Source organism: Calypte anna, chromosome 8, assembly GCF_003957555.1.
Source record: "Calypte anna isolate BGI_N300 chromosome 8, bCalAnn1_v1.p, whole genome shotgun sequence".
NCBI classification, from domain to species: Eukaryota; Metazoa; Chordata; class Aves; order Apodiformes; family Trochilidae; genus Calypte; species Calypte anna.
Genome location: NC_044254.1, coordinates 16,597,523 through 16,621,567, shown reverse-complemented (window position 1 = coordinate 16,621,567; position 24,045 = coordinate 16,597,523). Strand labels below are relative to the sequence as shown.

At 40.4% G+C, this 24,045-nt stretch overlaps 2 protein-coding genes and 1 long non-coding RNA gene across 3 annotated transcripts; 2 read left to right on the top strand and 1 right to left on the bottom strand.

Moving 5' to 3' along the window:
- The first annotated feature begins 1,929 nt into the window (after positions 1-1,929).
- LOC115598678 lies at positions 1,930-12,395 on the top strand. The gene is made up of 4 exons (XR_003987823.1): positions 1,930-1,999; positions 2,502-2,574; positions 9,320-9,457; positions 11,993-12,395. It is a non-coding gene; the product is annotated as an uncharacterized LOC115598678 (long non-coding RNA).
- Positions 12,396-12,499: 104 nt separating this feature from the next.
- On the top strand, positions 12,500-19,092 carry RPF1 (ribosome production factor 1 homolog). Its single transcript, XM_030455337.1, has 9 exons — positions 12,500-12,714; positions 12,944-13,000; positions 13,942-14,022; positions 14,431-14,526; positions 15,182-15,335; positions 16,303-16,385; positions 17,245-17,426; positions 17,506-17,632; positions 18,436-19,092. Exons 1-9 carry the CDS (start codon positions 12,553-12,555, stop codon positions 18,475-18,477), a joined length of 984 nt encoding a protein of 327 aa, XP_030311197.1. The 5' UTR covers positions 12,500-12,552; the 3' UTR covers positions 18,478-19,092.
- Positions 19,093-19,754: 662 nt separating this feature from the next.
- GNG5 (G protein subunit gamma 5) lies at positions 19,755-23,213 on the bottom strand. Its single transcript, XM_008490831.2, has 3 exons — positions 23,032-23,213; positions 21,782-21,937; positions 19,755-20,001 (listed from the first exon to the last, which is right to left on the bottom strand). Exons 1-2 carry the CDS (start codon positions 23,110-23,112, stop codon positions 21,812-21,814), a joined length of 207 nt encoding a protein of 68 aa, XP_008489053.1. The 5' UTR covers positions 23,113-23,213; the 3' UTR covers positions 19,755-20,001; positions 21,782-21,811.
- Between the last annotated feature and the right edge of the window lie 832 nt (positions 23,214-24,045).

The following is a 24,045-nucleotide window of genomic DNA, read 5'->3' as shown; positions in this document are numbered from 1 at the left end:
AATCTGGCAAAATGAAGACTGAAAGCTTTATCTCCTCAGTCCTAGCTTGTGTTAGATAGAAAGGGTGCAGATAGAAAGAATCAGTGCTTCTTCAGGAAGATTTTAGATCTCTCTCAAGGACTAAGAACACATCTTGGGTGCATTCTATATGCAAATGTTGTGAAAAATAATGTAGGAAAGACCAGGTGAGGAAACTCATTCCCAAGCATCCCTGCAGGTCTTGTTTCGATACTGGCACCATACAGCAAACTAGAAATTAAAAAACCAGAGCTGCTGTTCTTCTCCTAACAGCAGAGTAAGTTTTCCTCTCTTTCTTTTTGGCAACTCTTTGTGCTTCTTCCTTTCCTGGGATTGCATATGACACAGTATCAACTCATTGTATGAAAATGAACACAATGTACAAACTGGAGAGGTTGTTACACTCTTGATGGGTGAGTTCGTGTGCCCCACAAACACGCAGCTCCTCGTAGTCCTATTTGACTTCTTTAAGAAAAAGTGCCTCTTAGTCCTTCATTATTTGTTGCAAAAATAAGTCTGACAACATAGACCCTTCCAAAGAAACCAAAATCCAACTAATGTGAGGTGTTTCAGGAAAATGTTCGCTGGGACTGGGTACCTTAACTAACTCCTCCTGTTTAATTTCAAGTTATATTTTGCATGGAAGCCACCAGCCCATTGCAGGTCCTATCAAGGCCCTTTGGAAGAATTGTATTTGCCATATGGCAATATCTCTGTCTGTGCTATTGCAATGATTTTCCATTCCTCGATGTCCCAGAGAGATCTGAGGACAACCTTTAAGAAAGCCACAAATATGACTACAAAATAGAAATTCATGCATATTTCCCATACCTTAAATTTCTTAAGGAAGTCTATGCCTTTACTGCAAAAGTATATAGAGAGTTCAAAAGCTATGCTTTCTGCAAGTCAGATCTATATTGCCTATCAAAATATAGAGTTGTTTGTGGGGGGTTGTTCTCTTTTTTCTTTTTTCTTTGCTTTTGTTTTTTCTTTGTTGGTTTGGGGATTTTATGTGGGTTTTGTTCTGTTTTGGTTTTTGTTGTTGTTTTTTTTTCCAATTAAACCACTGGTCACGGTGCTGAAGAACAGACAAATTATCGTTTCAGTATTATTTCAGCAAAACACAGTATTTTATGGAATGCTAAATTCCTTTGGTTTCCAGTGCACTCATTTTTAGCAATCAGAATGTATGTAATTGGTGTGTAAGAACTGAGGAATGAAGCATGTGATGTAGCTTCTTTGAAAATCATATAATAATGCTATTTGAGTTTGTAGGCTTAGCTTTGTAATTCAGCTAAAATGAATGTCAACTAGACAGATAGTGCCATAAAGGTGAAACACAGTATTGCATATAAGAAACTAATCTTTATTTCATGATCCTTGTCCTCTCCAGTGCCTTGTGGGATCAAATGACACTCTTAAACATAACACTACTGAACACTACCAATTTGATTAGATTAGTTAAACCAATGTGGCAAAGACAACGTGAAACTGAGCAACTTAATGGTCCTTACCACGTACACTGTATGGATTGTCTCTTCCCTAAGTAAGGCAAATTTCAAGGGCTAACAGCATTTGTAGTAAGTCTGATGTAATCTAAATGTATGAAGCATGAAAATAAGATGATCTGTGTAAAAATCTTGAAGAGCTAAACTCAGGACAAAATTACAATTTATTAATTTAAATTATTAAGGATTTGTGCAAAGAATTCAGGAGAAGTAGGTTTCTTCTAAGAAGATGTAGGTGTGGCTACTACAGTTTACCAAAGAGAGTGAAAAAAAAATAATCCTGTTGATGCTAGGTTCTTCTGTTTGAAGTAATAATTAGTCTGGCGTCACGTTTGAATGATAACTATTACTTTCTTCACACAGATTTGCTAAGCTTGAGAGACCAGTTTTCAAAAGCTCTCTAGCAAAGCTATGATGTTACCAGTATTGCTCCATATGAAAAAACTATTAAAGGATGATTAGAAATACTGAGGGTGAGTCCTGATTTTCAATATCTTCTCAGGATTTGTCTTAAAAAATGAAAGTCAGCTTTTCTGACAGTAACCTGTCATAATTACAACTGAAAATGATCCAATTGGTGAATTCTCAACAGCACTGGAAATTGGACCTCATACATTCAAAGGCATAAGCCTTTAAAATATTTCACACATAGATACTTCTTGGCAATATTCTCAATTAGAACTCATGATTTTGTTCTTAAAGAAAACAAAAAAACAAAACAACCACGTTATTTCTTTCCTTGCTGACAAAATCTTGTATCAGTTACTGCTTTTAGTTTTCTGTTTTGATTACTGCCAGGAGGAGGCTGTCACTGCAGATGCCCAGACTCTGCTTTCTGTGCAGCTCAGCCACTTCCCTCCATTGCAGGGATTAGATGCCCCAGCTTATTTCCCCATAAATCCAATTTATGTTTTTTGGTTCTTGGGGTTTATTAAAAAATCTTGGACTAAAACCAAATCACTCTTGCCAGTACAGATATTTGGATTCCTCTTACTCCATACTCCTATGGCCCCGTGTCCCAGATGCTTTAATACTGAAAAGGATCCCAGTAAGTCTTGTATATGTAATGTCCTTTTCACATCCCAGTAGGTGGAAGCTTGGGATGAGAATGTACCAGAACATCCATCAGCATTTAAGTTTTGGGTAGTGATTGTTAAAAATTCTTGGAAATGCAAGCAGTACTGAAAGGCCAGATGGTTCAGGAAGATAACAGGAGATTAATTGGCACCAAAATGTGGGACAACAGAGTGAAGAGAGTTATCTGCTGCAGCTTGATATTTTTTAAGTGAGAAAAATTGAAATAATTTATGAATTCAGACATAAAGGGAATGGCACTTTTCAAAGAGTTTTGAACTGCAGGGAGCTGTCTCTTCCTACAGCAGGATAATGCCTAGAAGTACAGCCAGCAGGTGAGGGTATCAGATGACATCTCACCTCAAACAATGAAATTTCCTTATTTAATTTATGCCAACAGGCATAATGGAATTTAAGATATGGAGCCTGAAGGAAAGCAATTCATTTGTATCCCCCAAAATATGTAATGCTTCCTCATGACATGGTATTAAGGACAGGCAGTTCTCCATGCAAAGCTGGAGGGGTGCCCAGAGAAAAAAATGCATGTCAAAGAATGTTGTTTACCCTTGTCAGGATGTCAGTCTATTTCCAGGAATACCAAGCAAAATGCAGCTGAGTGAATGAGTGAGAATAAAATTTTAAATATCAACCTCAGTCTGGATAAAAGCCTAGAAAACTACACATTAGTTGTAAAAAAAAAATCTAGAATGATATGCTAAAAATCATAAACAGGGACCTGCAAAGAGACTACAGTCACCTGAGCAGTGAAGTTTTTTAAAAGTACAGCAGAACATGATCTTGATAAATGGCTTGTGTGTGGGATCTAGAGTAGTTCTGCTAGGATCCCCTGGAATTCCATCACTGGATATCTCAGTGATTCTGTGGTTTGCATTGGATCAACAGTATCAGCCCCGCAGGTTGCGTAACGCAGTCATGATGCAACCCTCAGGGATGAAGGCGGAGGTGCTGGCTGGATGATGAAGTCCCACCACCCACATACAGTAAGAAGTAATTGAGATTAGGTGAGGCTGCAGTCAAACATGAAACAGTAAAAATACTGTTTATTAAAAATCACAGAACCAATTAAACTGGATTTATATAAGCTACTTAATTAACAGATTAGAAATCCTGAAGTAACCTGTATGATCTTCTACTCTGACTTCCTGTATAATGGAGGGGAGCTTCCCCTGAGCTGGTTTCTGTCTGAACTAGATTGTATCATGTGAAGGGGGAAATGTCAAATCTTGATATACATATTAAAATAAAACTTACCATCATTCTTGGTAACTATCTCAGTGATTAATTATTGGTAACTATAAATTGAGATTGCAGGTCATGGATCTTTGGCTGCTAGAGCTAAGCCACGTAATTTTAAATGGATATTTACTACATAGAAAGGTACATAAAAGACCCTCACTAACTTCCTCTTTGATAAGCTAAGTAGGTGGAACTCTTTGAGCCCCACATTAGAAGGAGAGTATCCTAATCCTTTAAAAATGCCTTGTCTGTTCTCTGAAATCCCTCTAATTTTTCATCACTCCTTTTGGATTTAGGACATATACAATATTCCAGTTTGTCTTGTATCTGCACCAGATACAGAGGAGGTATAAATCTCTCTATTCCTTCTTAATATTTACTTGCTTGGCCAATGAAGAGTTAGATTCCCTCTCCTAGCCACTGTGGCAGGTAAGTAACAACTGTGCTCTGTTAGTCTCCAGCTCTTCTCTATGACTTCATCCCAGCAGAGGCCTCCCTCTGAGATTTACTGGTACTTGCTCTTCTTTCTAGAATATCTGTTATGCTTATTTATGTATATAAAGCAAAAATGGTTTAGCACTGATTTTGTAGAAGAATAAGGCACAAAGCAACTTACTAGAGGTAACCAAGAAGTATTGTGAGGAAGGAAATTGAACAGGACAGGTCTTCTGAATCCCATATTGGCACTAGTACAGCACAAAAACATTTGAAGTAGAATTGCACAGGCTGTGACCAGATGCATTGTCAGCTGATGAATACAACCCTGGTAACAGACTGAATGTCATAATTTCTTTTCAGATACATATAAACTTCTGGTGAAATAGAAAAAGTAAGGCTTGAACCATTTAGCCTAACTCTTTCCTGCCACAGATAAGCATGTCATACCTTCTCTTTCATAAATAACCCCACATAAATTCAGGAAATAATGTGTTTTCCCAAGCAGGAGGAAAATGTGATCAAGTTGGAAACACAGATAAAGGAAAATACTATCTTAGCTAATTCTTCCTTGTCATCTTGCATGGCACCTTTTACTGAAATAGTGACTTTCATTCTGGCCTGTCTCCTACTGTAGGGAACAGATAGTTTGCAGCATCCATCTGTGTTGGGCAGAACACCAAACTTGCTGAACCATGTAGACATAGCAAAAGAACCACTGTAATAAAAGGTCTAACTTAAAACCAGATTTCATAATGAATTTTATTTCTTCATTCAGTCAAACCCTGTGCACCAGACAGGATTGGCTCTGAGAAGCTTCTGCTATGAAATGCTACAGAAGGGACTGAAATCAAAACCAGAGCAAGGCACAGTTCTTGGGAAGCTCTCTGGATTTCCTGGAGGGCAAGGTGTGGCTCTGTTTGTGGGAGGTAAATGACAGTGGTTTTCAGCTACTAGTAATTAGGGACAGCTTGAATTCATTAATAAGAGCTGCATATGCATACTGGAAAAGAGTTTATCTGACACTGGGATTATTATATGTTGCCAACTAAATGTCTTATAATGCTCATTACCTTTGTTATCTTGTCATTAGCACTTTTAAGTGTTCAGAAGCATGTTCACATGTTCACAAAAAAGAAAACTTCTGCCAACAGTTTATAATATAAAAGTGAAGGAAATTTCCTGGTAAATCTCTTAAGTTATCTCAGCCATCTGACTAATATTTTGGAATCACTTCCTGCACTAACTTTTTTAAAAATTATCTTTAGTCATCTGCTTTTGATGTTATTTATGAGCACCACCAAATAGACAACTAAGCTTTCATAAAGTTATCCTCAGGTGACACCCAGGAAATATCAGTCTTAACAGATTTGATAAACCAATAAAGACAGGAAACAGAATCTTATCATGGAATAGGTGCTGGATAGCATTAAATTTTAAAAAGTACTGCAATTCTAGTGACTATTTGTCAAAATTTAGTAATACAAATCATGAAAAAAACTACTTCTGTAATGTAGTAAAATTTTCTGTTAAAATATTTTAAAACCCATTCATTGCAGTTTCTAACCCCATCCTATCAAAATATTATGGCAGGTATTGTAAAATTCTTACAAAACATTTTAAAGGTTTTGGTTTGGTTTGGTTTGCTACATTTTGATGTTTCATAACATCACAGATTTTCAGGCCAGAAGAAAACACTGATTCTCCAGCCTGAGTTTTGCACAGTGCAGGTGACAATTAGATCAAGTGACTTCTACACAATGTCTGCTGGAGCTAGAACACTTCCTCTGGAAAAACATTCACCTTCTTGGTTTACAGATTTCAAGTGACAAGGAATATTTCACAGGCCCATCTATCTAAACTTTTTTCCAAGGCTTTGTTAGTCTAACAGTTTTTTTCTGGTTTAGTTTAATTTTGTTTTTTAATCACAAGGTGTCTTTTGGCTTGGTTTTCAAATTCTTGATCAAGGGTTGGACTCGATGATCTCTGAGGTCCCTTCCAACCCAGCCTTTTCTATGGTTCTATGATCTTAACAGATTTGTCTGCTAAACTGAAGATTTTTATTACCACAGCTCTATGTAATTCCTTGTGAGTTAGCTCTTACGTGATTAATTGATGAGAGATTAAGCTTTTAATTCTCTTCTGTAAGAACGGTTTCTAGATCCCAAATCAGCCATGTAGCTCTGCTTGTCCAGTTTCTCTGGGTTTGGCTGGGTATCAGGCCCAGACATAACTGCTCCACCAGCAAAACCCCCATTGCTACAGAGTGCTCCCCACACTGATCCACAAGGACAGCATTTCTGTCTGGCTTTAGCTGCTCTTCTATATTGTTACTTTTCATAATGCAGTCCTCCATTAGATAACTGGTCTTATATTTTTCTTACCTAGAAATATTAGCCTGCACTTAAAATGCTCATTGTTCAAGTTAGCTCATCTTACCAAAGACTCTGGTAACACTGTCAAATAAATCCTTACCATGTATCACTTCACAGTTGCTGTTTCTTATGCAAATAGTATCTCAGGGATTTGTAAACTAAATAATATGTGTTACTAGTGATTTATAAACACTTCTAACTTAATAATACCAAGTAGAAAATGATCCTGACTGTTTCCGTAGTTTCTTTTCCCAATTCAAAAGGTAAAGTATCTACCAAGAGCTAAAGAGTATTGGAGCCAGACAGGGAAATGTATCAAGAGTGACCTGCAAGGAGAACAATTTCACTTGAGATATTTTACTGTGTAACAAAATAGGTACCTTATCTCTACAGTTACACCTGCAAATTACATTTTAAATAAGATATTTTAGGTATCTGTGGGCAACCTGCAAGCAGATAAAGATCTGAAATTATTTGCTATACCAAGTTCTATTTATTACTGAGAAATTTTAGCACTACAGCCCAAATGCACCTTAATGTAAAATAACAGGAAGTCAAGAAATAAAAAGAAGGTTCCATTTGCTGAAAAATATCTGGCTCTAAATGAGTCATACTCTAATATTAACTAAATTATTTCTTCTTCAGTATGTGAAGGAGGGTTTTATTAAGGTAGTCCAAGCTATGTGTAATTGCCACTAGCAGAAAGATCGTAGCAGTAGTTCCTACAAGGAGGACCACACCCCCCAGGAAACACAAGTTTTTCTGCATACCCACAAAGCTGATGAAATGTTGCCATTGATTACCCTCCCTTTTACAGGGCAATTCTTTAGAACTGAGCAGTGCTCTCCAGAAGCAGCAAAATGAATTCAGCAATATACCAGGCTGGAAACAGCAGATGCTTCTTTAGCACTTTGCCATGGGTAGCTATTGGGTAAACTCAGAAAGTCTAAATGTATCAAATGACAATTTTTGGGTTTATAGAACTTCTGTCTGAGGAAGTATTCCAGTTTTCTGAACGAGGCACTTGAGGCTTCAGCAAATTCATAATTTTTTTTTTTCTGGCTTACATCCAATTACTATATTATCTAGTAGTTTTAATCTACTAACTAACCAGAAATGCTGACAGACTTGTAGTAAACCAAACACCTAGTATGCATCAGGATAATCTTCCCAGATTAAGATAATGGGCATCTGTGCCATCTTGATAGGTCCTGTGGGAAGGAATTATTGTAATGCTTGTTATAACTACATCTAAGATTGTGTTGACAACCATTAATAAAGCAGCTGCAAAGTATTTTTTTCAAATTCTAATGAGCTTTAAAGCTGGACACTCATATGCAGCAGACTATTGAATTATTCCACAATTTTTAAATAATATATTTCCAAGTTTTTTTTCAAGAATACCACATAAAATACCTTCTTTTTAAAATGCTCTCCTTTGCTTCATTTTCCTTAGAATATTTACATTTTGCTGTCTCAGGTTCCAAAAACTTCCAAAAATATCCAGCCTTGGGTGACTTGCACTGAGCATTCTAAATTCATGGATACATTTGATAAATTTTGTTTTATCAAAGTTGCTTAATTTTCCCATATGTATAATGGACATAATACCTATTTTCCAGTTAGCAGCTTAATGTTTGTATGCTGCTCAGATACTGAAGTTACCCAGAAAAGCATATGAAAATAATTAATTTTTGTGTTAAGCTATGGGATGAGGTCAGGTATTGGGCACACATAGTAAGATTTAATGTTCATCCTAAAATGTTAAATTCTACCCAACTTTACTGAGCATGATCGCCATTTTGTCCATTAGATAGATTGCCCTAGGTGACTGAAAATACTGAAGTTAAAGCCTGTGAACAAGATCCACTAAGGAATGCAAGCCTGTAAGTCCCAAACAGATGATCTGGAAAGCTACCCACGCAGTTCCTGCATAGGCACCTTGTAATTTTACTTTGCTCCCCTGTGTAATGCTCCCTTGGAGAAACACCTCTGGGTATGTCCAAGTCTGGGAACAGTCTGCAAAGAGCTAAGTACTTTAGCATCTATTTCATGCTTATGCCTGGCTGGATGAGCAAGAGGCTTTTCTACAGCAGAGATCCCAGATGGCTTGGTATGATAACACATAACAAGCATCACAGGCCTCTCTACAAAGCACAGTGCAGGCTTTCTCTCAAAAAGAGATGTTTTTTATGTCCATCTTTCATATGACTTTCATCTTGTGGTGGGCCCATGTTCAATTTTTTTCTCAGTTAATAAGACATGGACTCAAACCCAGATTGTTCTGCCGCATGGAGCATGCCCCACTACTCTCTGCATATTCTATGTTAGTGAGACCACATCAGCCTTTCTTCACTGTGCAAAGTCCAACAGAGCATCAGGCCAGGAGCACAAATGGAAACACGCTTTAGCCCCATGATGAGGGCACCATCGATCTAGCTACAGTCCATTCTCTATGGCCTGTTCTTGCTTTTCTGTGTAACTTTTTAAAGGAAGCTACAGAGAGAGTATTAAGACACGTCCAGGAATCCCCTCCTTTCAGGAAGAGAGTTCCCAGCCATTGCAACCATTAGTTATTGGTCCAGCTTTTTCTTTTTCTTTTTTTTTTTTTTTTTTTTTTTTTTTTTTTTTTAAATCTTATTCTGCATTCAGCAACAGCTTCACTTGGAAGAATGAAGAACCATTCTCACCTCTAAAAATCTGCAGGCTTGTGCTTTGATTGTTCCATGGAAATGTAAGATGTTATTCTCAGACTCCAGAGGCTGGAAAGTCCCATCTTCTGTATCAAATGTGAGTACTTAAACTCTTGATCTACCAGTTAAGTAATGCTGCTATCACTAACTTTGCTGAAGTCAATGCTGTTAGACAGTCCCTGAGAATGCCTCCTGGAGAGGTTGCAAGCAGGGATGCATCTGAGGCTCAGCTCCCATCAAAGCTGTGATAACAGCTCTGCAGCTGCAAGGCTGAGGAGCTCACAGGGATAACAAGCCCCAGACCTTTGGGGTACAACTTCATTATCCACACTGCACCACGGGGGAGTGTGAGGACAAGCTGAACACAAGAATCAGAAGGGTACACTTGTCTCAGCTCAGCAGTCTGCTCCCTGCAGTTAACCCTCCTGGCCACCACACCAGGGATGTGGATGTCTGCTCCATCAGCACACACACAGCCACACTGCAAGGCCCCAGCTCAGGTTTCTGCTCCACGTTGCCTGGTGCTGTTCCAATGCATGAGCATCTCTGACTCAGCCTGACTCCCAGTGCACAGCCCTAACATAGCAATTAATTGATTGTTATCTATTTTAACAACAACCACAAAGAATTCTGGCTCACTGATTCTGAGGGGAAATGGTGTAGCCACATGAACAAGGCAATGTAAAAATTAATCCAAGTTAAAATTAGTAATTAATCAATTTTTAAAACATATAAAACATTTTTTTCCCCACATGAAAAGAACAGTACTCTTCTGACATAGATAATGGTTTATGTGGTTTGGAACCCTGGTCTTCTGGGGCATTTTGTTCAGTACAATGAATCTTGAAGACACGAAGTATGTCCTCTCTACCTTCAGGCAATGAAATTAAGAAAAACAAAGCAGGAAAATAGACAGATGTTGGTTGTTACTTTTTATTTGGTTGGGCTTTTCAGGTTTTGTGGTTTTGTTTGTTTTGTTTTAGAAAAAAAAACCAGTTCCATCTCTAATAAATTCTGGAATTCAGAGGCACCTTACCCTCTTTTCTCATACCCTTCCAGAAATATTTTCTACCTTAAGTTCCTTTCCCAGTTGATTTTTTTTTTTACTTAATCACAAAATATTTTTCAATCATTTGACATGACAGAAAAGCAAAAAATCCCAGTGCTCTAATGATACAGCTCAAAAAGGTGTCCACTGCTGCAGCTGGGTCAGTGGTAATTTACTGGAATGTTTCTTCAAAAATTCCTTATTGCTGACATGAAATAAATGTCTTCATTCATCAATCTCCACTGGATAACTTGCTTGTTGTTTTACACAAATCAAAGCTACTGGTGTTTTCTGGAGGGTTTTGCTGTTGTTGTGTTTTCTGTTCTTTTTTAACCATAAAGCTTCTTCAAAAGATGATTTCCTGACAATGTTACCTTAGTTGTAAAAAAAGGACTATCCTTATTTACCCAGAACAGAGTTTGTAGCCAAAGTAAGCAGAAGACCCTGGCATTTCCTTTATGAAGAAATTTAATACTTTGCATGCATTTATTACTTGGGTCTTCTACTGAAGTGATAATTGTCCCTTGTTAGTGATCTTATTTTAGCAAGTCTACACAGTGTTTCTGGTGTCTTTCTACTGCCCCACCCCTGCCCTGGGAAGTTCTTGTAATATTGTGTATCATTATTTTGTTCCTGTGAGCCCTTGCAAGAAGTCTTTGAATAGTATTAGGAGGCTGTCTTCCCTCTTGCTGGAAGGGGGAAAGATAATGTTTTTTCCGCACGTAAGCACTCAGTGAGCAGCACACAATTATGCTGCTCACCAGTTTGCAATGATCCCAACAGAAACACCACCACAAACTGGAACTACAAATAACTCAGAATTCCCTATTAGCTCTGCTAACAGCAGTGATGAAAGATCTCTGCTGATGAACTTCAGAAATACAGCTGGAATCTCTGATATTTGGAATTAGCTAATAAGATAGGTACAGAAGGTTCTCAGTTAACAAATTCTCAGCTAAATCCCCCCAACCTTAATTGCCATGGAATCTACTTATCCATAGGGCACTAATGACAGCTGAAATATTTTCACAAAAATGGGAGTGAGGGCAGAAGAATACTGGATTGCCTTCCATCTTTTGTTCACACCTATGTTGAGTAGAAATAACCTCAGTGAAGCAAGTTGAGTGACAGAGTTAGTCATTTATAGGGCAGGCAAAATTTTGAGACATCTAGATCAGGTTACTACCAGGTTTCTTGACGTTGTCTTTATGTGTTGATGCTAACAGATTTCCTTTTCACTTCTGCAGTATGAGAAACTTGGTAATGCAGAACACTATTTGTGTATAAAATTTGAAGCATATTCCAAGCTTTTGAGGAAAATGGAACTACTCAGTCCCACCGAATTTTGCAGTTCAAGATTTAGAAATGCCTCTTATTTAGCCCAGGCCCCACAGAACCCCCTGGGTACTCGATTTCTGTACAATCTAAGCCTTCACTGGGCAGCAGCACCTGCACACCCGAGATGGAAAATCAGCTCAGGAACAGACACCATAAATTCTAGCTTTACATCAATCTCTTTAATTTCAGAGTTCTCATTTCAACCTAATTTTTAAAAGGTTATCTTTTAAAGGTTATATTTGAAAGGTATGAAGATAATTTCCTGGAACACAACCGTCAAAAATCTCGATGATTTCTTTCCAAGCAGATGCTTGCTACACCTCAGCTCATTCCTGCTCGGTGAGCACGTCCGTCGACATGTGAGATGTGAGCCGAACCACTGCCGGGTCAGGGCGGTGCCATCATCCCTGTAAACCACCGGTGTGTCACGTTTGCTCAGAGTTCCCTGTTTTGACATTGCTGACCCTGATTACAACTCACACTGCAGCAATAATTTGCGTTAAACACACTCATCCAAAGCTGAGCAGCTGCCGCAGCCATCCCGCGGGTACCGCAGCACACAGCGGGGCCACGCGAGCGCCTCAGGCACCGCGGGCACGGCAGGTCCGGATCCCCAGGTCCGGGTCCCGGATCCAACAGAACCACCGGATCCAACAGATCCCCTAAGTCTGAAGCGCGAGCCCCGCACACCCCGCGCACGCGCAGGGGGATCCCCCCGTACGTCACGCGTCCCCCGGCGCAGGCGCAGCGGACGGGGTCAGGGGTGAGGGGTGAAGGGTGACCCGGCCCGGCCCGGCGGTACCGGCATGGCGGGGGACACCGGCGTGGCGGGGAGCTCTGCGGCGGAGAATGGAGCGCCGCCAGCTCCGGAGCGGGTTCTCTTCCCGCCGACCTTCAGCGTGTCCGAGATCAAGAACAAGCAGCGGCGGCACTTCATGTTCCTTCGCTGGAAGCAGCAGCAGCGGAAGGTGGGGCAGGGCCCGGCGTGGCTGCCGTGAGGAGAGGAACACCCGGGGAGAGGGTGACCCGGGGGGGTGTCCCGGGGAGGGTGTCCCGGGGGGTGTCCCGGGGAGGGCGACCCGGGGAGGGCTACTCGGGGAGGGTGTCCCGGGGAGGGTGATGCAGGGAGGGTGATGCAGGGAGGGTGTCCCGGCCGTGCGGCGGCCCTGTCTAACGGATCTGTCCCTGTCCCGCTAGGAGAAGCTGGCGGCCAAGAAGAAGCGGAGAAAGGAGCGGGAAGCCCTCGGAGACAAAGTAAGGGCTCCCTCCCGTGCGGTGTCCCGGGCGTCCCGCAGCGGGGCAGAGCTGCCCTTGGTGGCAGCGCTCCCCTGCCCTGTGCTGGGGTCCTGCTGGGGGTCCCTGGGTGACACGGCTTCTCCACAGACCTCAGGGGAGAGGAGCAGTGCTCCGTGTGCTCGGGGCCATGGTGGCCTCCAGAGGCGCCGCGCTGTGTAGCCAGGAGTCGAAGGTGGAAATGGTGTTGGTGCTGTGTGAAATGATGCTGTAATCGGGCAGGGTGAGTTTTAAGCCAGTAAGGGCCTAAAAGCAGGCTCCTCTGGAAGACTCTGTCCCGTTTGACTGCTATAGCACCATGTTGGTGCTACTAGGAATTAGACTCTAAGAAGTAACTTCTGTGAAAATTAAAGAATCAGATCCAACCAAACCCTGCTGAGGGCCAGGTGTCAGCCTGTTTCCAAGCCTAGCCAAGAACAAAAGTTTGCTTCTGTTCCTGAACTACTTCAGAAGCTCAATGACAGCTGACAACAGTTGTATTATCACTGCTCACAAGTGTAATTAACAGGGTCAGCATTGTAGGCCATTAAATTATACATGTCAAGGCTAAAACATGGTGCTGTTGAAAGCAGAGCTTTTTTCTTCCATGGAAGAGAAAAGTGGATAGAAAGTTCCCCCTTTTTTAAAATTTGTTTTGTAACCTTGTTTCTTATTTGGACAGAAATTAAATGGTGTCACCATTCTAACAATGGTTCTCCTCCATGTGATGCTTTCTGGTGTCCCAACACCCATGCATACTTTTAATCAAGGTGATGTTGTAACTTGTTTTTTAAAAGCTGGCTTAGAGTAAATAATACTCTGGTTCTGTGTAGAAATAAGCATAGTTCCATGGCAGCATGAATGTTTTTTTTGCAATATACTAAATAATTACATTGATGTGTTGATAAACTGATTTATTTTAGGCACCCCCAAAAGCCATACCAAAGACTATTGAAAATCAGAGAGTGTATGATGAAACAACTGTAGATCCCAATGATGAAGAGGTAACTGCTTAATTTTTGCATCTGCTATCAAGTTAACCATTTTTTTCCAAAAAGGACATAAAATGGGTTGATAAAACTTAGCATTTCCTGCTCCTGCAAGGTGTTGATGGAATGACTTTTTATGTGATGGGTTCACTAAGAGGTGATGTCATTGTTTCACTATCTGTAGTAGATAACTTTTTGCAGGACTGTTAGTGATAGTAAAACCTGCCCATGTTTGTCATACTGAATATAAATGTAAATGAATATAAATGTAAAAACCATCTGCCTTGTGATGAATAATTATAGAGCTTGTGAATTAAATTTTCTTCCTACTAAATGCAGTTTTGTCAGAATTTAGATCAGATTAAGCAATTGTTCTTCAGTTATTTTGTTTGTGGTGGATTAACAACAATTCTGTTCTTCCAGGTTGCTTTTGATGAAGCAACTGATGAATTTGCACCATACTTCAACAGACAGACAGTTCCCAAGATTCTTATTACAACATCAGACAGACCTCGTGGGGTATGTATGTTGTAGCTGGAGAGCTCTGAGCTATCAACTGGTTATAATATACCAGGGTTTGGTAAAGTAAAGCTGAAAACAATAGCTTTAACTTTTTTCCTGCTATTTTATTTAGTAACCATCAATAACCTTGTGTATGTATGTAACATTGGTTTCCCTAGCACTGTTTGTTTCCTCCCTAACAAAACCCAACTTCATGCATATGTTCTTGTATGTGAATGATTTGCATTACTTAACTGGCGAGATGAATGACGTTTGTGAAAGCCATAAAATAAGTGGGTTTGAAGACAGGAAAAAAGCACACCTCAAGCAGTTTATCTGGAAACTCAAATGTTAGTAACTGAGATTTTAGTACTGTTGTATTTTTTGTAAACCAGTTTCCTTAATAAATAATGAGTTTGAAGGTTATACTTTTTGTAATTTTCCTGCTTCTCAATGATTACGAGAAGAAAACAAAATCATTTTTGGTTTTGTTTTTTTATAAATGTTCCTGGTGTGCTGTGGTCTTTACTGCAAATTATTTTATTTTCAAATATTTACAGAGATACTGGGAGTAACCAGGGAGCACAGTTAGACCAACCTACCCTCTGTTCCCCTAGTATTTGAATTTAGCACTGTATTTACCACATTGCAATTTAACTCTCCTGTTTTGCAGAGAACAGTGAGGTTCTGTGAACAACTCTCTACTGTCATACCCAACTCACATGTCTACTACCGGAGAGGTCTGGCTCTGAAAAGAATTATTCCTCAGTGCATTGCCAGGGACTTCACAGACTTAATTGTCATTAATGAAGATCGCAAAATACCAAGTATGCTTCTGTGTGTTTATGAAAATAGATATTCTGGCTTTGGGCCTGTTAGGGAAACAAAATACCTATGATATTCTTGATTTTTGGGGTTTTTTTCCCCTCCTCACTGTGCAGCTTATAGTGTAACTGTATTTAAAGATCACTGTGCCAGCTTGAGTATCTTATGGCTAATGGAACTTGGAATTACTGAAGAAATTGGTGTCTTTTTTTAGAAACAAAATTTTCAGGGTTGGAAGGGACCTTTAAGATCATCTAGTTCCAACCCCCCTGCCATGGCAGGGACAGCTCCCACTAGCCCAGGTTGCTCAGAGCATTCAGCCTGGCCTAAAAAACTTCCAGAGATGGGGCTTCTACCAGCCCTCTGGGCAAACTGTTCCAGTATTTCACCACCCTCATGGTGAAGAACTTCTTCCTAGTATCTTATCAATCTAAATTTACCCTCCTCTAGTTTGAATCCATTTCCCCTAGTCCTATCAGTGCCTGACATCCTAAGAAGTCCATTACCAGCTTTCTTGTAAGTCTCTAGATACTGTAAGGCTACAAAATAAGGTCTCCTTGGAGCCTTCTCCTCTACGGACTGAATAAACCCAACTCTCTCAGTCTGTCTTTTTGTTTGTTTGTAACGCATGGACAATCTTTGAATTTCAGTAAATTCAACAGTTTGATTAATTAACAAGGTTTTCTGGCCATTTAATTTTGATTACTAGATAAACCATTACTAATCAAAATGTGAAAAAATGTTTAAGATGGTAACTGTGGTGAGCTATTGAAACCAAATCCAATGAATGTACTTCAGAACACTAATTAACTAGTTTATGAATGTATGTTTGAAAATATAATTAAATCGTGTAAATCAGGCACATATTATGGATATAATAGTCTAACGTAATACTGCATTTTGCAGAAAAAGTTCCTCTGTAAATCACATTGAATTTTACCAGCTTTCCTTTTTTAACTTGCTGAACAGATGGTCTGGTTTTAAGTCACCTGCCTGATGGTCCAACTGCTCATTTTAGAATGAGTAGCGTCCGTTTGCGTAAAGAAATAAAGGTGAGACTCCAACAATTAAAAAAATGGTAGTCTATTGTTTAATAATATATTCAGTCTATTTGAACCATCCAAACTGGCTGCACTTTTGTACAATTCAGCTGATCTTGTTAAGGTTTTATTTTTTCATCAGGTAACAGGAATCCAAGGAGTGGTCAGTGTATCTTAACTTTCAGAAGCAGCATATTTCCATTTCTGTAGTTATTTGTTGGACTGTGTGCCAAGTATTTTTTATAGTAATGCCACTGAACAGCAGCTAATAAGCTACACCAATAGGGAATACCCAGTGTGTCGTATACACCAGCAGAGTATGTCACAGTCATCAGTATACAAGTTTTCAGTAGATGCAGTTCCTCATCTTTAATAAAACATAGTTTTTCTTACAACCCTGTCACCTCTTCCATAGCTAAGTATTGCTTAACTAAACCCTAGTTTGTAGTTGTTATTTTTCCTCCTTTGGAATAAGTAATTTTTAAACTTCATCTGTTCTTGCTCAAGAAGAATCCCTCATACCCTTAGTTCCAGATCTTAGTTGGTCTTAGTACAGAGAGAAGACTCCTGTAAGAGGCAGACTTCATTTACAGGTAGACAGCTATAACAGGTGCTGCCAGCAGTAGAAATTAGTGCAGGAGAGAGGAATTGTAAAGTGATTTTTCACTTGATAAAGCTTTTCATTCAATTTATACAGCTGAACTTAAATTGGGTTTGAAAAAATTACTAGAGCATGTTACCAGCCCTGTTACTGGAAGCTAGCCCTGGTTGTCTTCTTCCTATTTTGTTTCAAACTCCGATTTAATAATATATTGAAATCCTTTTGTAATTGATCTGTTCTTTCCAATTTTGCCTGCTACTTTCATTTCAGCGGAAAGGGAAAGAGCCCACAGAACATGTACCTGAAATAATACTGAATAATTTTACAACACGACTTGGCCATTCCATTGGTCGCATGTTTGCTTCTCTCTTCCCCCACGACCCTCAGTTCATTGGAAGACAAGTGGCCACATTTCACAACCAGAGGGACTACATCTTCTTCAGATTCCACAGGTATCATTTCCACAAAACTCACAAATGAGAGAATATGTTCTTGTAACTTAATTCCTAATGCTTTTTTTTCTTCCCCAAGATACATCTTCAAGAGTGAAAAGAAAGTGGGAATTCAGGAACTTGGGCCACGTTTTACATTAAAGCTGAGATCTCTTCAGAAAGGAACCTTTGATTCCAAATTTGGAGAATATGAATGGATTCATAAGGTATGTTTAAGTAATGATAATACTTCTCCTTGGGAAGGGAGACCAAATTCAACATGAAATGTAACCACAAATTTTAGACTAAAAAAGGTGAATAAATGTAGTTCTCGATGCGGAAGTGTTTATCTGAAAGAGTTAAAAGTGTATTTTGAGAAATATACTAAGTAGGAGCCATATAACAAGTCAAAAATAAAAATGGCAAGGATGATGATTATCAGTATACCATGACTACTTATTTGGAGGATGTAAATTCTTTAAGATTAGATGTAAGTAAAATGTGAAAAATGCTCTCCTGGTATAAGCTTTTATTGGAAGCCTAGTACATCTGACTAGAGCTATTTTTGTGCAAGGTGAGTGCAAGAATCATAATGTAAAAATTATTAAGGCTATTTACATAAATGTCACTTCTTAACAGTGAATGGAAAATAACACTGACTCTGTACGTCTTTTAAGTCAAACTGAATTATTACTTCAGCCAACTTTTCCTATTATTTCTACCATGCAGTTGACTGGCAAAACTTAGAAGTGAGTAGCTAAGCTATACCAGATGGAAAACTTTAATATTACTGATACAGGGCATGACTGGATTATCTTGTTCTGAAGCATCTGAAGTAATCCGGAGTAACTTTATAATGCACCTTGGCCACTTTGTTGGTCACGTTTGCTTTTCTCTTCCCACATGATCCACAGTTCATTGGAAGACAAGTGGTTACATTTCACAACTTTTAGAATAAAGACAAACATCATCCTTTCTTCTGTTCTCTTGTGTGAATTTGCTGGCTAATAACTTTTCTTTTAAATTGCAGCGCCGAGAAATGGACACAAGTAGAAGAAAATTTCACTTATAAGGGACGGCTGCCTGCCAGCTGCTGATGACCAGAAATAAAACTGCTTTCAACTAGGGACTATCTCATCACTCCTAACTAATAATGATGATACTGAACATTATCTGCAGAAAGACAAACTGTAAACATGGAAATTTTCTACAGGAACAAGTCAAGTAGAATCCATCTTTCTTCCTATGTCTGGCTAAATCCAACATGAAAAGTAGAGTGACTGTTTTTCCAGTTGAGCCAGAAAAACTATGGCAGTGTCAGAGCAACTTGTAGCTATCACTGAAGATTTGCCATGACAGCTGCTGTGCTCTAAATTACACTTTGCAACATCAAAGACAATACAAGATTTTTGTAAAGATTCTCAAAATAAAGTGTTTCTAGTTATACAGCACTTTTTTTCTTTCTTTTAAGAAGATAAACCCAGGTGTCCTCCATTAATCAGGTAATAGATTATGTATTTAAAACCTTACAGTAAGTATGCTGCTCCCTGATAGTAGGTTTTAGTTTTCCAAAATGCTTTCCTAGCTCAGGACTTCAAGAAAGCTGTGTGCAATCCAGGACATATATGGTATTTTATTTCATTAACACCTTGCATAAAAGACATGTTGCTGAAGTTACAAAAATAATATGCTTGGCTCCTACAGGTCTCTCTTCTGTAATGTCCTGTTTAGAAGAGGTATAAACCCAAAGCAGTTGATATTCTTGTATATAAAAAACACGGATGGGAAAGTATTTGTAAGGCCACTTTATAGGAAATACATAAAGCTCTCTCCTCTGAAAATAATGGTCAGTTGAACACTGGAGGTCTCCAAGCAGGGTGTTTCCCCTCAAAATCTTAAATATGCTTCTTCAGTCTCACAGCTACATAGCTGGTATTACCTGCAGTATGAATGACTCTTCAGCTGTAAGTTTGCACATATACTGGCAGCTAAAAACTTGAGTTTCTTTGAGTTACTTTTCATATGCAGCTGTAGTAAGTGCTTTTTTGTATTTACCTTAAGAGTAAGATTGCTCATAGTGTAAGTCATCTAGTAGGGTAGAATTACTCTTTGAGATAAATAATAGTTAAGTTACTCATTGTCTTTATTTAATGACTATGAAATGGGACAGCTGTGGAGGCGAGATACGAAGTGACAGCCAAAATTTTTTTTGCTGTTCTGTTTCTATTATGCTGCATATTATAGTACTGATAAAACCTTGTTGCGTGGAAAATTTAAAGACAGACTCCTATGTACACTCTCCTGGCTGAGATACCAACATATTCAGATGATAATCAACTGTTACACTGATTTCAAAACCAGACTAAGTCAAGACACTTTTATTTTTTTGCTTGGCATATAAAACTGATTCCCCTTTGAAACAGAAGTATTGTAACTAGCATACACTTCATCTGGAGAGGTAGATGGTAAGAGGTTTGATGACAGTAGCAATTGTACAGTTAGTTTTGGCACGTTAAAGCTAAGCTTTTGTACAGGCCACTCCTTGAGGCACTCTGCCCATACACACATCAGCAGCTAGGAAAAGATGCTAAAAGATCTGAAAAACAAAAACAAAATTTAATTAGAAAAGTATCAGTGCTAAATGATGCAACTCTGTTCTAAGAATGTGTACCTTCAGGATATGCCATGGTCAGCTATTAAAAAAAAAAATCCACTTTTCCACAGCTGTTTTATAGAACTGTTTATAAAATTTAAAAATTAAAATTATGAAGCTATCCCTAAAGGTACAAGATGATCAAAGCTGTTATCAAAGAACTGAAGCTCAGTGTCTCCTGGAAGCCTAAGCTGAAAGACAGTAAAAGCTGTTCTTAGTCACTTGGTGCCTAAAGAACTATCAGGCATCCACTTTGCCTTGAAAAGCAGGGGGAGTCTGTGTAACAAACTGCACTGCCTCCTCACAGAGGGGGTTCTGACTGTGGAAACCTGAACTCTCTTGGCTCATTGTGAAAACACTTGAAGTACAACCAAGAAATTAAATATTTTAAGGAAGTGCTTACGAGAGATACAGTGAAAAAACACCATTGTCCATATAAGTAATATAACTGCTGTTCTAATGTATTTTGCCTGTAACATCAGCAGAAAAAAGTGTTATGTTCCAAAATCAAAAAGGGGAAAGACAAAAGTTGTAACTGTGGAAGAAAATATTATGCCCCCAGTATGCACACCTGTGTGTGGGACAGAAGCAATGCACTTCCTGCCATCCACACCCAGGAATAGCTAGCCCTTGGCAAAGCTCAGTGCAGAACTTCATGTGTCATCTACCAATCAATATACAATTCTTTGGGTGTTGTAAGTCAGCTACAAAACCAAAATTCTACAAGGTTAAGGCTTGCCATGAGTTTTCTAAGGGCAGTGAACGATGGTTAACTGAGTATCAGGTGCCTCAAAGTAATGTATATGCTCTCACCCTCAACAGATCAAAGTCAAGGGGCAGTGACAAAGAGGGACACGGTAAAATTATCATGCCTTTACTGAGGGCAAAATATCAAATTACTGTGACTTAGTCTTGGTTAGACTAGTATGGATCTAAAATTCATCTTTCTAAATCTAATCACCTATCTAGAAAGATGAGTTTTGGAGCTAGAGTACAAGAAGCATGTTGTTCCCTAGAGAACATGCCCTCTAAGCCAAAAGATCAGATTCTAGACTCAAATCTAATCACCAGAATTTTCAACGAATGCCAGATCAGTAGCCTTCATAGTGACAACAGTAGTGCTAAGCTATAAAAATTCTGAAATTAAAATGAATATTGAGATGTTTCCTGTTAAAACTGCTACACATGCAGTAGCTTATTTGAGTGGAGTACTGACCTTGACACAGTTCTTGGACTACATACATTTTTCTTTTGGCTGAGAGAACATGCCCTAAAGGTGACAGTGCTGCTCCTGCAGATGACAATTAGCCTGTCTTTGGAAGTGCACTTTAAAAGTTTAAGAACAAAAATCTGCCACAATTAAGATTCACCATGTATGCTGTCAGGCAAGCAATACTATGTGAGAAAAGGGAAACAATACCCTTACTCAGGAAGATACAGTAGAATTACTGTACAACCACATTACTCCAAATAGCAGCTCAGCAGCTGCTGGCCCCACTGCTACTTTGCTTCAGCAAATGCCACTCATAGTGCTTAGGGGCAGCATGTGTCCAGCGTGGTACAACCAGAATAAGGGAGAAGAGGATCAAAATGGGGATCTAAACCAACACCAGCTGCAAAAGTCAGGTGTCTCTTCTGAATATTTTTAATACAAGCAGTATCGTTTAAATAAGTGAGCTATTTTTAGTGACAACAGTTTATGAATTGTAATTCAACAACTTACCCATGAAAGATACCAATGTAGTTCATGTAATTACAAAAATGAACAAACTTTCTGGGGTCTGAATGGGTTTGTACTTGATGATACTCCTGTCAATAGGGGATCATGTTGTGCATTCTGCACACAGAATTGCTTCAAGTCTGCTGCAGCCTGGGAAACCTAGTAATAATAAAAGCTGGCATTAGAATTAACTGAACACTGAGGATGTAATGACATCACAAAGTATAAAGAATACTGCTAAATAATTCTGCAATACAGCTTACATACATTTTATACAACAGTTTCCTAAAGACAGGACGACAAAAACAAGAATAAGAATTAATTGGCAAAATGTTCACGTTAAACTTCTAAGCCTGAAGGGTGAAAGATGAGCAACAGCTTGGAGTTGGCTTTGTTAAATATATGAAAATTCTTGTTCTAGCAAAAACCGTTTTAAAATAGTGTCTAGTTTAGAACTCGACAAAGTGGCATTCGGTATTGTAAAGCTACCCTCACGATGAGGCACTATGGGGACAGTGGTTGGCTGTACCTACCTAAAACCAGAACAGTGAACAGATTTTCTCTTGCTTTTCTTTGCTCTGAACTCATGAAAAAAACAAACTATCAAAGTCTCAGAAAGTATCATCTTCACTGCTATCTTGTATTTGTGGTTTACCCAGAGTTTCTCTAATTTGGCAGGGCCCAGTCTCACGCCGAAAATGCCCAAGTCAAGCGCACTCGGTGTGTTGCAGCAAAGCCTCCATTTTACCGTGCCGGGGCCAGCCCAGCCAAGGCAACCTGTTGTCAGCCCCGACTCTCACCAGAGTCTGATGGAAGAAGGCATTCCCAGAACCAGAAAATAAATGGGAACTGGGGGTCAAGTCCGTGCTTTCCCCTCCCTCCCCCACTCCCGTGTGAGCTCCTCGGACGGACCCAGGGGCCCCGTGAGGGCTGCAGGAAGCGCGGGCGCGGCGGACCGGGCCGGGCCCCAGGGAGGCGGCAGCGGGAAGGGTCGCAGCTGCGCAGGCACCCCGAGGCGAGGGAGGCTCAGAGGAGCCCGGGGGCTAAAGCCTAGCAGAGGGGTGCAGCCAAGGAAGGGAGGCGGGGCGGAGCGGGGCAGGTCGGAGCTGCCTATCCCAGCCCGGCCCCTGCTCCGCCGGGCAGCCCAGCCGCCTTCGAGCAGCACCGCGGGGCGGCCCCGGGGCGGTGTAATGGCGGCGCGTCCGCCCCGTCCCGTCCCATCCCGTCCCGTCCGTCCCGTCTGCGCTCCTCACCTTCACGCGGGTGACGCTGGCCTCCAGGCGCAGCTGCTGCACCACCTTCTTCATGGCCGCCACGTTGGAGGAGCCCGACATAGTGGGAGAGACAGCGGGCACGGCAGCCGGCGGCACACCCAGCCCCAACTTCCCGGCGCGTCCCAAACTCTCCGGACCGGCAGCGCATGCGCAGCAGCCGCCGCAGCCGGGGCCGCGGGGGGCGCTGCGGGGCCCGGTCCGGTGGGAGTTCTCCCGATGGGATTCTCCCTGTGGGGAAGCGCCCGGAAACACGGAAATAAGATTCCTCGCCCGCACCCCCTTTTTATCTATAAAGTGTATTAAAAGGGGAGACAAGAACAACGTGGGAAATCTTGCAGATTGTATCCCATGAGATCCTACTTTGGAGCTTATTTTGAGATTCAGTGAGCCAGGTACTCATTGTGCTCTTGCCAAAGTGTTTGAGTCTTGACTACAGTCTGGAGGAGAGGAGATGTTTACTGAGGAAAGTGTCCAAGAATGGCCGTGAAGCCTGGGATTATGGCACAGGGTGACATGTTTGAATGCAGAGTGCAACATCTTGCATGGGTACAGGGTCTGATGTAGCTGGGCTGCAACTTCTGTGTCTTTGGCAGTAAGGAGAGGAGGTTCCACTTGGGTTATTCGTGAGAGCTCCTAGCAGTGTAACTGAAGAGGCAAGTGCAGACACAGGGCCGGGTAAGTAGGTGCTTCCCGATGAGATGAGGAGATATTAATTCCACCACATGGAACAAGGGTGAGACCTGGACAGGCATCTGGAAGGGCAGGTCACTTGTGCTCAGGAAAAGGCGAAGTAGAAGTATCAGGTGTGTGAGGGAGAGCTGCTGAGATGATCAGAAAAGTGAGGTCGTTCAGCAGGCTAAAAATCAGGAGGTTTGTAACCCTGAAGGTGCTGGAAGAGCCTTCAAAGAGAGCACTGCAGATAGTCATAACAAGGTGAGGACAGAACCACAGTTCGTAGCTTACAACAGGATGTGTCTGACATGATCACCCAGC